The following is a 15,741-nucleotide window of genomic DNA, read 5'->3' as shown; positions in this document are numbered from 1 at the left end:
ACGATCGACAATAGATTCATGGTCATCATCTGAGTCTTAAATCCAGATTTTTGTCCATCAGTGGGATTTGAACCCAAGTCCCCAGAAGCATACCTGGGTCTCTGAATTAACATTCCAGCAATAATGCCACTAGGCTGTCACCTCCCCATGAGGCATACTCATAGAGAATACCTCTAGGTTGTATTCTAGAGTATAGCTATAATTATTGTTGCTGATTGTTTGTTTTTATATTTCTTGCCAATTTACTTCCACAATTAATTTTCTCCCCCCTAATTAGTTTATCTTAGTCATTAGTCACTTGTTGATCAAGTTGTAGGCCCAGAGGTATTGCAGCCACAGTTTCCATACCTAGTTCATTGTTGTGCCATCAGATCCTTTGGCCTCCATAAATGTATCAGAGATAATAGGATGAAGCTGTTTTCTGATGAAGGGTCTCTGCCTGAAACGTCAGTTCTCCTGCTCCTAAGATGCTGCTTGGCCTGCTGTGTTCATCCAGATCCACACCCATCAAAAAACATTGGAAGACAAGTCTCAGTACTTCCATGAGGTTACGTTGAAAGCATCTTGCCTGAAAATGGAATTCCTGGGCCTTCAAATAGCAATTGCCGTGTCACTATGGATCCCACCATTGTAGCCGTGGCATTTTCTGCAGCTTTGAAAATACTCGGAGAATGTAAATTACGTTTACATTGTGCTTTTACATAGGAAAAGGTCCCCTGCAATTCAAAAAAGCCTTATTACTCAAAAGTTGCCTCTGAGCCACAGAGGAGGCTATCAAGAAGAATGGCAAAAAAAGATTAATGAAGCAGGTTTTGAAGATGGTCTTCAAGGAGTAGACTGTAGTAGGGAGGGGAATGGGTTTGGGGTAGAATCCAGTGATTCTAGCTTTAGCAGCTTAAGGTTAACACACCAATGCTGGAGGGACTGAAATAGGGACTGCACAAGGGATATGAGGTGAAGAGGGCATGGGGGGTGGAGTGTAGGCAATGAATGTTACTAAAGTAAGGAGGGGCAAGGATATGCAAGAATTTAAAAATGAGGGAAATCTTTGAAAATTGAAGTCTTGCTGAGCTGAGAGCCAATGTAGGTAGCGAGCTCTAGGTGATCAGTAAGCTGGATGTGGAAAACTTAAGAAACAGTCAACAGAATTTTGGAAAGCTGAAGTTTATATAGGAAGGAAGATGGATGTGAAGGCATGGAACTGGTGATAATGGTACGAAGAACAGTTACAGCAGCAGATGTGGTGAGACGGTTTTTGGGCCACTGAGCTTCAATATCACACCTTCTGCCTGCACACTCCACATATCCCTCGAAATATTTAATGGGTAGGTATCTGTCACTCTCTGTCTTGAACACAGCCAATGACTGGGCTTACACAGCTTTCTCAGTTACAGAATCAGAGTGATTGAATGACAGAAATTCTTTCCTCATGTCTTTCCTCATCTCTGCCCTAATTCTTATACACAAGATGATCCTCCACTCCTCACTACTCCAAGTCAGTGATATGTCCATCCTACATCTGTTGAGACCTGTAAGAATTTGTATGCAATGTTGTGATCTCCTCTCATTCTTCTGAACTCTGTGGAATACAAAGTCTACCAGTCTCTCAAGCTGTCCTCAAAGCACAATTGCACAATCTCAGGGATTAGTCTGGTGAATCTTTTTTGCATACCCTCCACGCAGATGTATCCTTTTTTAGCTTACGAGATGATACTCTATACAAGACTCCAAGTCCAGACTCACCAATGCTCTACACAATTGCAGCAAGACTTCTTTGCTCCTGTGTTCAAATCCTCTTCTAATAAAGGCTAACAAACCAATAGTTTTTGACTTTCTTTGTAATCAACATTCTCAATCCCATTCCATTTTAAGGAGTACTCTACATCTCCATTCCTCCTACAAAGGCAGAATGGTGTCTCAGTGGTTAGCACTGCTGCCTCACCGAGCCACGGACCTGTGTTTAATTCCACCCTGGGGCGACTGTCTGTGTGGAGTTTGCACATTCTCCCCGTGTCTGCATGGGTTTCCTCCCACAGTCCAAAGATGCACAGGCTAGGTGGATTGGCCATGTTACATTGCCCGGAGTGTTCAAGGATGTGTAGAGTCGGTGAGTTATGTGGGCGCGGGTCTGGGTGGGATGTTCTGAAGGTCAGTGTGGAGTTGTTGGGTCAAAGGGCCTGTTTCCACATTGTAAGGAATGTCCACATTCTATTGTATCTGCCTTCTTCCTGCCCTGTTACTCAGTTTGTCCAAATTCACTTTAAACCTTCTTTGTATTCTCTTCACAACCCACACTCCTACTTGCTGTTGTCTCATCAGCAAATGCGGAAACATTACACTTGGTCCCCAAATCCAAATAGGTGATAAAGATTGTGAATGGCTGTTTTGGGAATGGAAGTAAGTGGTTTTGTGGTGAAGCAGACAAAATACTTGTAGATTGAGGCTTCAGTAACTCAATTGCAGGGCCACATTTGAGCTCAAAATGGTAGAATTTGTTGGGGGAACCAAAGGCAGTAGTTTCAAACTTCCAAACATTTAATTGGAGAATATTTCTGTTCATGCAATACTAGGTAGCAGCAAGTAGCAGTATTGGTGTGATTACTGATTTTTTTTGACATTTTATGTGATTTGCCAGTGGACGGCATGCACTTGAGAAATAAAGTGGATGAGGGAAGTCATTAGTTGATCCTTAGTAACTCCAGATGCAACAAGGCATCCAGGTGGATAAGGTTGTTAAGAAAGCATATGGTGTTTTGGCTTTCATTAACAGGGGGATCGAGTTTAAGAGCCATGAGGTTATGCTGCAGCTCTACGAAACCCTGGTGAGACCACACTTGGAATATTGTGTCCAGTTCTGGTCGCCCTATTATAGGAAAGATGTGGAGGCTTTGGAGAGGGTGCAAAGGAGGTTTACCAGAATGCTGTCTGGACTGGAGGGCTTGTCTTATGAGGAGAGGTTGACTGAGCTCGGACTTTTCTCTCTGGAAAGAAGGAGGAAGAGAGGTGACCTGATCGAGGTGTACAAGGTAATGAGAGGCATGGATAGAGTCGATAGCCAGAGACTTTTTCCCAGGGCAGGATTGACTGCCACGAGGGGTCATTGTTTTAAGGTGTTAGGAGGAAGGTATAGAGGAGACGTCAGAGGGAGGTTCTTCACCCAGAGAGTTGTGAGCGCATGGAATAGTTTACCAGTGGTAGTCGTGGAAGCGGAGTCACTAGTGACATTTAAGCGACTGCTGGACATGCACATGGACAGCAGTGAATTGAGGGGAATGTAGGTTAGGTTATTTTATTTTTGGATTAGGATTATTCCACGGCACAACATCGTGGGCCGAATGGCCTGTACTGTGCTGTACTTTTCTATGTTCTATGTTCTAAGGCAGTCATTACAGGTAAATTTCTGGCTCCAAATGGATAGTTAAGAATGGAACTGGACAGAGGATATTCCACTAAGCTGGATGATGAAGATGAGACCTTGGAATAAGGTGTATGGTTGACCACATTGAAAGCTATAGAGTGACGTAAAAGATAAGGAGGGACTGTGATCATAATCAAAAATGATTTCATTTGCAATATCGATAGGGTATTTCATTACAATGGTAAAGGCAGTAAACTGATTGGAGGGAATCAAACATGAACGTGTGGTGTCACTTTAGAGAGAAAACAGGGGTAGTTCTCAAGGACAGAGGTATCAAAGACACTTTTTTTGGAGGAGTGGATACTGGAAGACTTGAACGGGAAGAGGCCTGAATTTTAGGAGCGGAAAAAGTTAACATCATCAAAAATTGAAGCCAGAAGGGGAAATTGGGTTGTCAGCAGTTTGTTGGAAATAGGGTTAAGGGAGAAACTGGCAGCAGTCAAGGATAAATCAAACTTGGAAAGCACACAATTCAAAATAAGAAAAATTCTGGAGAAAGTTGCAAATTTGGGGCCTGGGTGGGTGAAGTTTGACCTAATGGACTTGGGTGACAAAAGGAAAGTTGTAGCTACAGATGGTCTCACGCTTTATAACAGAGACGTGCATGAATTCCTTGCATTTTCAGTTTGAATTAAATGTAGAGAAGTCAGACAGTGTGGTTTAAGATGAGGATTTGGAGTGAAGAAGATGTTTCAGGAGTTAGCTTTGCATTCTAGAGTGATCCTAGAAGAATGATCAATTTTGAAAGAGAAGGCCAGAGCCAGATAATGCTTTATCCAGTCTAATCATATCTGACAAAGAAAGGTTAAGCCAGTTAGAACCATTCAAGTCTCCAGCTCTCTGGGGATTTCAGAAAATGAGGGCTACGCCAAGATCTATGACCAGGGTGCTAGACTGATAATTTTAATGGTGACATGGACATTAAAAATGATCATGAGGATGTGACTGAACAGATTGGCAGTTTCCTGACCATCGTGTTAAGTGAAGGGATCAAGGCTAGACAATTGGGAATTCCTAAGCATTAGAGTAAGTGCATGAGGGAGAAGTTATTTTTCCGGAACATGCTGGCAAACAGTTTCATCCTGCTCAAAATTACAACAGATAAGATATCACACATGAGATGAAACTGCAGTTTGTGGGAAGTCAAAGTCTGCAATGAACACAAGAAAAGGGTATGGAAATCAGACTGTTTGCAGCGTAATCAGATAATCAAAAGTAGCTCTCAATGGTATTTCTACAAACATGTACATGTGCCCACTATTAAGATTTTGAGCAAAAAATCGAGGCTATTTACAGAGCAGATTAAGTAACTTGTATGTACAAAGGTACAAATGTGGTACGGAGGTCAACCTGACAAGTGAGTTAAGTTTTGCATTCAAACACATGCACCATAGCTAATTATGTCTGCTTGCCTCTCTCTAACAATATTGCAATCTTATAAATTTATGTTAAACAAAGAACTGCTGAAATAACAGTGCATACTTTCTCTCAGGGAGCAGAAGAAGAGTTTTTTTCAACACTTTATGGAAATAAAACTAAAATAACAAGAGATGGTTCTGAAGAAATGAGCACACCAACAGAAGCTCAACTGCAAGAAGCAACACAGAAGGGACGGGCAAAGGCGGCTGACGTGCCTGATGTAACATTTTCTTGCCCCAAGTTTCTAGCTTTCAAAAAATCAAAGACATACAGACTGGACAGATCACACAGCCTATCAGAAACAGAAGAACGTGAACAACACGATGTTACTGCAACAAGCACAGATATAGAGTCCCATTTAAAAACAACAGAAACTACTGAAAAAGTGAAAAAACGTAGAAGAAAAATAAAACTTCCACATATTGGTGCAGGAGGAATAAAAATGGGGAAAACAGAAGACTCTGAGCAGGAAAGACCAGAACCTTCATCAGGCAGCAAGGAATTTTCTCCTTTGAAATATGAGAAATTCAATATCCATGCTGACAGAGTCGCACAAACCACAAATGGCACTGCAACAACAGCAATAAAGCGATCTGATCGAAAGCTGGAGAATCAAAGCAGTGCAATGGAATCAGACAATATTAACAGAGAATCCAAACTGAAAATGCCAAAACTGAAAATAGCAAAATTTATCCTTTCAGAACCAATTGAACCCATATTTGACATTGGAACAAAATTACCAGACGAACAATGTCATTTGCAAACATCAGATACAAACATGGAACAGCACAAAATTCAAACTGATGATTCAAAAAGGGACAATAACACACTATCAGCTATTCTGACCACGGCTTCAGATAGTAAATTGAAAACGGCCAGTGGAATATCCAAAGATAAGTCACATATAGAGGAGGAACATGATGAAGTAACCGGCCAACAGACACAACAGGTCGTCTCACAGAAACAACCTAGTAGCGTACATGTAAAAGCTGATGTTACATTGCCACAACATGAGGAGCTAGAAACAAATGTCAGCAAGCAGGTTGCTGACAAATCATTTCCAAAATCTGGAAAAGAAACAAAGAAATCCAAGACTGATAAGCAAATAAAAAGCAAAAAGACCAAAAAGAAGGAAGCCAGGGGTAAGGCTTCTGAAAAAGAAACAAAGTCTTCAACACTTGCAATAGATGTTAGCTTAATGAAGATTGATGCCAAAGATTCAAAAACAGACAGAGATAACACAGACCGAGCAGGAAAGACGCTACCAGCAAGGTTGCTGGGTAATCTCACAACAAGGCACACTGAGCCAGCAGAGGTTGATTCAATCACGGAGATCAGCAAGAGGGAGCAACAGATTGAAATTTCGGGTAAAAAATATCAAACACGTGAGAGGGAACAAGACTGGGATTCTTATCAAACAAAAACTGAGGAAAACATGGAAATAAAAGGAGGACAGAAAATAGAAAAGTCAAAACCACAAGGACAGTCACTTGGTTCATCCAAACCTGACAAAGAATATGTTAAAATGAGCGATGGCGTTAACCTCCCCAAAGTCGATGTCTCACGAACAAAACCTGATATATATGTCAAGGCAGTGAGTATAGATGTCACCACAAGCAAAATGGAAGGTAACCTTAGTCTTGGTGAAAATGACATCAAAGGTCCGGATGCAGGTCTAAAAATACCTGAGGTGCAAAAACCAGAAGTTGATACTGAAACGTCAAAAGTAATGGATGTCAATATGTCCATGCCCAAAAGTGATATCAATGTTTCAGCGCTGGGAATGTCAGTGGACTTCAAAGAGTCATCAATGGCCATCCAATTTCCAACAGTTGAGATGGATTTAGACTCAGCAGATCAGAAGGTTAAAGGTGATGGAGGAAAGATCAAAATGCCATCCACGAAAATGCCATCCGTTAGCATTTCTGTCCCAGAATTCAAAGGACCTGAGGTTGATATGAGCAAGCCAGATACTGACATTTCCATTGAAAAACCAGAGGTACATGTGAAAGATGCAAAATTGGACGGAAAAACTCCAAAACTTAAAGTTGACTTGCAGGCACTGGACGGTGACACTGAAGAAAAAGGTAGTAAAATAAATGTGCCAAAGAGCAAAGCTCCAAAATTTGGAATTTCTAGACCCGATATACATGCTCCAAAAATGGATGTGCATGTTAACCTTCCCAAAGTTGCTGTCTCACGAGGGAAAGGTGACATGGATGCCAAAGTACCGAGGATAGATGTCAAAGCAGGCAAGTTGGAAGGTGATGTTAGTCTTAGGAAGGTTGACATCGGAGGGCCCGACATTGAACTAAAAATGCCTGAAATGGAAAAAACACAAGTTGACGTCGAAATGCCAAACTTGAAAGGGAAGGTGGATGTAGATGTGTCCATGCCTGAAACTGATATCGATGTTTCATCCCGGGAATTGTCAGTGGACATTAAAGCCCCATCAACCAAAGCGGATCTGCCAACAGTAGATGTGGGTTTGGAATCAGGAGATATGAAGATGAAAGGTGATGGAGGAAAGTTCAAAATGCCATCCATGACAATGCCATCATTTGGGATTTCTCTTCCAACATTCAAAGGACCTGATGTTGATGTGAGTGTGAGCAAGCCAGATGTCAATATTTCAGTTGAAAAACCAGAGGGAGATATTAAAGCGCCGAAAATGGACAGAAGTGCTCCAGAAGTTGAAGCTGATCTGCAGGCTCCAGAGGTTGACATTCCTGGAGAAGGTAGAAAAATGAAACTGCCCAAATTCAAAGCTCCAAAATTTGGAATTTCCAAGCCCGATATACCAGCTCCAAAAATGGATCCAGATGTTAGCCTTCCCAAAGTCGATATCTCACTACCAAAAGCTGACAGGGATGCCAAAGTACCGAGGATAGATGTCAAAGCAGGCAAGTTGGAAGGTGATCTTAGCCTTGGGAACATTAACATCAGAGGTCCCGACTTTGAATTAGAAACGCCTGAAGTGGAAAAACCACAAGTTGATGTCGAAATGCCAAAGTTGAAGGGGAAGTTGGATGTACATATGTCCATGCCGAAAGGCGATATTGATGTTTCAGCCCCGGAAGTGTCAGTGGATATTAAAGCTCCATCAACCAAAGAAGATCTGCCAACAGTAGATGTGGGTTTGGAATCAGGAGATATGAAGATGAAAGGTGATGGAGGAAAGTTCAAAATGCCATCGGTGAAAATTCCATCATTTGGGATTTCTCTTCCAACATTCAAAGGACCTGATGTTGATGTGAGTGTGAGCAAGCCAGATGTCGATATTTCAGTTGAAAGACCAGAGGGAGATATTAAAGCACCTAAAATGGACGTAAATGCTCCAGAACTAGAAGCAGATCTGCAGGCTCCAGATGTTGACATTGATGGAAAAGCTAGAAAAATGAAACTGCCTAAATTCAAAGTTCCAAAATTTGGAATTTCCAAAGCCGACATACCAGCTCCAGAAATGGATCTGGATGTTTACGTTCCCCAAGTCCCCATTTCACTACCGAAAGCTGACATTGATGCCAAAGTACCGAGTGTAGATGGCAAAGAAGGCAAGTTGGAAGGTGATCTTAACCTTGGGAACATTAACATCAGAGGTCCCGACTTTGAATTAAAAACACCTGGAGTGGAAAAACCACAAGTTGACGTTGAAATGCCAAAGTTGATAGGGAAGGGAGACGTAGGTGTGGCCATGCTTAAAAGTGATATCGATGTTCCAGCCCCGGAATTGTCAGTGGATATTAAAGCTCCATCAACTGAAGGAGATGTGCCAACATTAGATGTGGGTTTGGAATCAGGAGATATGAAGATGAAAGTTGATGGAGGAAAGTTCAAAATGCCATCGGTGAAAATGCCATCATTTGGGATTTCCATTCCAAAATTCAAACGACCTGATGTTGATGTGAGTGTGAGCAAGCCAGATGTTGATATTTCATTTGAAAAACAAGAGGGAGATATTAAAGCGCCAAAACTGGACGTAAGTACTCCAGAACTAGAAGCTGATCTGCAGGCTCCAGAGGTTGACATTGATGGAGAAGGTAGAAAAATGAAACTGCCTAAATTTAAAGCTCCAAAATTTGGAATTTCCAAACCTGACATACCAGCTCCAAAAATGGGTCTGGATGTTAATCTTCCCAAAGTCGATATCTCACTACCGAAAGCTGACATGGATGCCAAAGTACCGAGTGTAGATGTTAAAGCAGGCGAGTTGGAAAGTGATCTTAGCCTTGGGAAGATTGACATCAGAGGTCATGACTTTGAATTAGAAACGCATGAAGTGGAAAAACCACAAGTTGATGTCGAAATGCCAAAGCAGAAAGGGAAGGGGGATGTAGGTGTGCCCATGCCTAAAGCTGATATCGATGTTTCAGCTCCGGAATTGTCAGTGGACATTAAAGCTCCATCAACTGAAGTAGATGTGCCAACAGTAGATGTGGGTTTGGAATCAGGAGATATGAAGATGAAAGGTGATGGAGGAAAGTTCAAAATGCCATCGGTGAAAATGCCATCATTTGGGATTTCTCTTCCAAAATTCAAAGGATCTGAAGTTGATGTGAGTGTGAACAAGCCAGATGTTGATATTTCATTTGAAAATCCAGAGGGAGATATTAAAGCGCCAAAACTGGACGTAAGTGCTCCAGAACTAGAAGCTGATCTGCAGGCTCCAGAGGTTGACATTGATGGAAAAGGTAGAAAAATGAAACTGCCTAAATTTAAAGCTCAAATATTTGGAATTTCCAAACCTGACATACCAGCTCCAAAAATGGGTCTGGATGTTAATCTTCCCAAAGTCGATATCTCACTACCGAAAGCTGACATGGATGCCAAAGTACCGAGTGTAGATGTTAAAGCAGGCAAGCTGGAAGGTGATCTTAGCCTTGGGAAGATTGACATCAGAGGTCATGAATTTGAATTAGAAACGGCTGAAGTGGAAAAACCACAAGTTGATGTCGAAATGCCAAAGCTGAAGGGGAAGGGGGATGTAGGTGTGCCCATGCCTAAAGCTGATATCGATGTTTCAGCTCCGGAATTGTCAGTGGACAATAAAACTCCATCAACTGAAGTAGATGTGCCAACAGTAGATGTGGGGTTGGAATCAGGAGATATGAAGATGAAAAGTGATGGAGGAAAGTTCAAAATGCCATCGGTGAAAATGCCATCATTTGGGATTTCTCTTCCAAAATTCAAAGGACCTGAAGTTGATGTGAGTGTGAGCAAGCCAGATGTTGATATTTCATTTGAAAAACCAGAGGGAGATATTAAAGCACCAAAACTGGACGGAAGTGCTCCAGAAGTTGAAGCTGATCTGCAGGCTCCAGAGGTTGACATTGATGGAGAAGGTAGAAAAATGAAACTGCCTAAATTTAAAGCTCCAAAATTTGGAATTTCCAAACCTGACATACTAGCTCCAAAAATGGGTCTGGATGTTAATCTTCCCAAAGTCGATATCTCACTACCGAAAGCTGACATGGATGCCAAAGTACCGAGTGTAGATGTTAAAGCAGTCAAGCTGGAAGGTGATCTTAGCCTTGGGAAGATTGACATCAGAGGTCATGACTTTGAATTAGAAACGGCTGAAGTGGAAAAACCACAAGTTGACGTCGAAATGCCAAAGCTGAAAGGGAAGGGGGATGTAGGTGTGCCCATGCCTAAAGCTGATATCGATGTTTCAGCTCCGGAATTGTCAGTGGATATTAAAGTTCCATCAACTGAAGTAGATGTGCCAACAGTAGATGTGGGTTTGGAATCAGGAGATATGAAGATGAAAGGTGATGGAGGAAAGTTCAAAATGCCATCGGTGAAACTGCCATCATTTGGGATTTCTCTTCCAAAATTCAAAGGACCTGATGTTGATGTGAGTGTGAGCAAGCCAGATGTTGATATTTCATTTGAAAAACCAGAGGGAGATATTAAAGCACCAAAACTGGACGTAAGTGCTCCGGAACTAGAAGCTGATCTGCAGGCTCCAGAGGTTGACATTGATGGAGAAGGTAGAAAAATGAAACTGCCTAAATTTATAGCTCCAAAATTTGGAATTTCCAAACCTGACATACCAGCTCCAAAAATGGGTCTGGATGTTAATCTTCCCAAAGTCGATATCTCACAAGTTGACATCGAAATGCCAAAGTTGAAAGGGAAGGGGGATGTAGGTGTGCCCATGCCTAAAGCTGATATCGATGTTTCAGCTCCGGAATTGTCAGTGGATATTAAAGTTCCATCAACTGAAGTAGATGTGCCAACAGTAGATGTGGGTTTGGAATCAGGAGATATGAAGATGAAAGGTGATGGAGGAAAGTTCAAAATGCCATCGGTGAAAATGCCATCATTTGGGATTTCTCTTCCAAAATTCAAAGGACCTGATGTGAGTGTGAGCAAGCCAGATGTTGATATTTCATTTGAAAAACCAGAGGGAGATATTAAAGCACCAAAACTGGACGTAAGTGCTCCAGACGTTGAAGCTGATCTGCAGGCTCCAGAGGTTGACATTGATGGAGAAGGTAGAAAAATGAAACTGCCTAAATTCAAAGCTCCAAAATTTGGAATTTCCAATCCTGACGTACCAGCTCCAAAAATGGGTCTGGATGTTAATCTTCCCAAAGTCGATATCTCACGACCAAAAGCTGACATGGATGCCAAAGTACCGAGTGTGGATGTTAAAGCAGGCAAGTTGGAAGGTGATCTTAGCCTTGGGAAGATTGACATCAGAGGTCATGACTTTGAATTAGAAACGGCTGAAGTGGAAAAACCACATGTTGACATCGAAATGCCAAAGTTGAAAGGGAACGTGGATGGAGGTTTGCCCATGCCTAAAGCTGATATCGATGTTTCCGTCCCGGAATTGTCAGTGGACATTAAAGTTCCATCAACTGAAGTAGATGTGCCAACAGCAGATGTGGGTTTAGAATCAGGAGATATGAAGATGAAAGGTGATGGAGGGAAGTTCAAAATGCCGTCGTGGAAAATGCCATCATTTGGGATTTCTGTTCCAAAATTCAAAGGACCTGAAGTTGATGTGAGTGTGAGCAAGCCAGATGTTGATATTTCATTTGAAAAACCAGAGGGAGATATTAAAGCACCGAAACTGGACATAAGTGCTCCAGAACTAGAAGCTGATCTGCAGGCTCCAGATGTTGACATTGATGGAAAAAGTGGAAGAATGAAACTGCCTAAATTCAAAGCTCCAAAATTTGGAATTTCCAAACCTGATATACCAACTCCAAAAATGGATCAGAATGTGAACCTTCCAAAAGTCGATATCTCACTACCAAAAGCTGACATGGATGCCAAAGTACCGAGTGTGGATGTTAAAGCAGGCAAGTTGGAAGGTGATCTTAGCCTTGGGAAGATTGACATCAGAGGTCATGACTTTGAATTAGAAACGCATGAAGTGGAAAAACCACAAGTTGATGTCGAAATACCAAAGCTGAAAGGGAAGGGGGATGTAGGTGTGCCCATGCCTAAAGCTGATATTGATGTTTCAGCTCCGGAATTGTCAGTGGACATTAAAGCTCCATCAACTGAAGTAGATGTGCCAACAGTAGATGTGGGTTTGGAATCAGGAGATATGAAGATGAAAGGTGATGGAGGAAAGTTCAAAATGCCATCGGTGAAACTGCCATCATTTGGGATTTCTCTTCCAAAATTCAAAGGACCTGAAGTTGATGTGAGTGTGAGCAAGCCAGATGTTGATATTTCATTTGAAAAACCAGAGGGAGATATTAAAGCACCAAAACTGGACGTAAGTGTTCCAGAACGAGAAGCTGATCTGCAGGCTCCAGAGGTTGACATTGATGGAGAAGGTAGAAAAATGAAAATGCCAAAATTTAAAGCTCCAAAATTTGGAATTTCCAAACCTGACATACCAGCTCCAAAAATGGGTCAGGATGTTAATCTTCCCAAAGTCGATATCTCACTACCGAAAGCTGACATGGATGCCAAAGTACCGAGAGTAGATGTTAAAGCAGGCAAGTTGGAAGGTGATCTTAGCCTTGGGAAGATTGACATCAGAGGTCATGACTTTGAATTAGAAACGGCTGAAGTGGAATTACCACAAGTTGACATCGAAATGCCAAAGCTGAAAGGGAAGGGCGATGTAGGTGTGCCCATGCCTAAAGCTGACATCGATGTTTCAGCTCCGGAATTGTCAGTGGACATTAAAGCTCCATCAACTGAAGTAAATGTGCCAACAGTAGATGTGGGTTTGGAATCAGGAGATATGAAGATGAAAGGTGATGGAGGAAAGTTCAAAATGCCATCGGTGAAAATGCCATCATTTGGGATTTCTCTTCCAAAATTCAAAGGACCTGATGTTGATGTGAGTGTGAGCAAGCCAGATGTTGATATTTCATCTGAAAAACCAGAGGGAGATATTAAAGCACCAAAACTGGACGTAAGTGCTCCAGAACTAGAAGCTGATCTGCAGGCTCTAGAGGTTGACATTGATGGAGAAGGTAGAAAAATGAAACTGCCTAAATTCAAAGCTCCAAAATTTGGAATTTCCAAACCTGACGTACCAGCTCCAAAAATGGGTCTGGATGTTAATCTTCCCAAAGTCGATATCTCACTACCGAAAGCTGACATGGATGCCAAAGTACCGAGTGTAGATGTTAAAGCAGGCAAGTTGGAAGGTGATCTTAGCCTTGGGAAGATTGACATCAGAGGTCATGACTTTGAATTAGAAACGGCTGAAGTGGAAAAACCACAAGTTGACATCGAAATGCCAAAGTTGAAAGGGAAGGGGGATGTAGGTTTGCCCATGCCTAAAGCTGATATCGATGTTTCAGTCCCGGAATTGTCAGTGGACATTAAAGTTCCATCAACTGAAGTAGATGTGCCAACAGTAGATGTGGGTTTGGAATCAGGTGATATGAAGATGAAAGGTGATGGAGGGAAGTTCAAAATGCCGTCGTGGAAAATGCCATCATTTGGGATTTCTGTTCCAAAATTCAAAGGACCTGAAGTTGATGTGAGTGTGAGCAAGCCAGATGTTGATATTTCATTTGAAAAACCAGAGGGAGATATTAAAGCACCGAAACTGGACATAAGTGCTCCAGAACTAGAAGCTGATCTGCAGGCTCCAGATGTTGACATTGATGGAAAAAGTGGAAGAATGAAACTGCCTAAATTCAAAGCTCCAAAATTTGGAATTTCTAAACCTGATATACAAGCTCCAAAAATGGATCAGAATGTGAACCTTCCAAAAGTCGATGTCTCACTACCGAAAGGTGACATGGATGCCAAAGTACCGAGTGTAGATGTCAAAGCAGGCAATTTGGAAAGTGATCATAGCCTTGGGAAGATTAACATCAGAGGTCACGACTGTCAAGTAAAAATGCCTGAAGTGGAAAAACCACAAGTTGACATCGAAATGCCAAAGTTGAAAGGGAAGGGGGATGTAGGTGTGCCCATGCTTAAAGCTGATATCGATGTTTCAGCCCCGGAATTGTCAGTGGACATTAAAGCTCCATCAACTGAAGTAGATGTGCCAACAGTAGATGTGGGTTTGGAATCAGGAGATATGAAGATGAAAGGTGGTGGAGAAAAGTTCAAAATGCCATCGGTGAAAAAGCCATCATTTGGGATTTCCATTCCAAAATTCAAAGGACCTGAAGTTGATGTGAGTGTGAGCAAGCCAGATGTTGATATTTCATTTGAAAAACCAGAGGGAGATATTAAAGCACCAAAACTGGACGTTAGTGCTTCAGAAGTAGAAGTTGATCTGCAGGCTCCAGTGGTTGACATTGATGGAGAAGGTAGAAAAATGAAACTGCCTAAATTCAAAGCTCCAAAATTTGGAATTTCCAAACCTGACATACCAGCTCCAAAAATGGGTCTGGATGTTAATCTTCCCAAAGTCGATATCTCACTACCGAAAGCTGACATGGATGCCAAAGTACCGAGTGTAGATATTAAAGCAGGCAAGCTGGAAGGTGATCTTAGCCTTAGGAAGATTGATATCAGAGGTCATGACTTTGAATTAGAAACGCATGAAGTGGAAAAACCACAAGTTGATGTCGAAATGCCAAAGCTGAAAGGGAAGGGGGATGTAGGTGTGCCCATGCCTAAAGCTGATATCGATGTTTCAGCTCCGGAATTGTCAGTGGACATTAAAGCTCCATCAACTGAAGTAGATGTGCCAACAGTAGATGTGGGTTTGGAATCAGGAGATATGAAGATGAAAGGTGATGGAGGAAAGTTCAAAATGCCATCGGTGAAAATGCCATCATTTGGGATTTCTCTTCCAAAATTCAAAGGACCTGAAGTTGATGTGAGTGTTAGCAAGCCAGATGTTGATATTTCATTTGAAAAACCAGAGGGAGATATTAAAGCACCAAAACTGGACCTAAGTGCTCCAGAACTAGAAGCTGATCTGCAGGCTCCAGAGGTTGACATTGATGGAGAAGGTAGAAAAATGAAACTGCCTAAATTCAAAGCTCCCAACTTTGGAATTTCCAAACCTGATACACATGCTCCAGAAATGGATCAGGATGTTAACCTTCCAAAATTCGATGTCTCGCTACCGAAATCTAACATGGATGCCAAAGTACCGAGTGTAGATGTCATAGCAAGCAAGTTGGAAGGTGATCTTAGCCTTGGGAAGATTAACATCAGAGGTCCCGACTTTGAATTAAAAACAGCTGAAGTGGAAAAACCACAAGTTGACGTTGAAATGCCAAATTTGATAGGGAAGGGGGATGTAGGTGTGCCCATGCCTAAAGCTGCTATCGATGTTTCAGCGTCGGAATTGTCAGTGGACATTAAAGCTCCATCAACTGAAGTAGATGTGCCAACAGTAGATGTGGGTTTGGAATCAGGAGATATGAAGATGAAAGGTGATGGAGGAAAGTTCAAAATGCCATCGGTGAAAATGCCATCGTTTGGGATTTCTCTTCCAACATTCA

At 41.9% G+C, this 15,741-nt stretch overlaps 1 protein-coding gene across 1 annotated transcript in view; it reads left to right on the top strand.

Annotated features, from left to right (window-relative positions):
- LOC125455341 (neuroblast differentiation-associated protein AHNAK-like) overlaps window positions 1-15,741 on the top strand; it is a 99,632-nt gene that overhangs the window by 64,547 nt on the left and 19,344 nt on the right. The window contains exons 7-9 of the mRNA XM_059649143.1: window positions 4,911-7,890; window positions 9,193-10,811; window positions 11,319-15,215. Coding sequence (XP_059505126.1) covers window positions 4,911-7,890; window positions 9,193-10,811; window positions 11,319-15,215 — 8,496 coding nt within the window. The remainder of the gene's footprint in view (window positions 1-4,910; window positions 7,891-9,192; window positions 10,812-11,318; window positions 15,216-15,741) is intronic.

This window comes from Stegostoma tigrinum, chromosome 10, assembly GCF_030684315.1.
Source record: "Stegostoma tigrinum isolate sSteTig4 chromosome 10, sSteTig4.hap1, whole genome shotgun sequence".
NCBI lineage: Eukaryota > Metazoa > Chordata > Chondrichthyes > Orectolobiformes > Stegostomatidae > Stegostoma > Stegostoma tigrinum.
The sequence above is the reverse complement of the archived record's forward strand: the minus strand, read 5'-3'. Positions and strand labels throughout refer to the sequence as shown.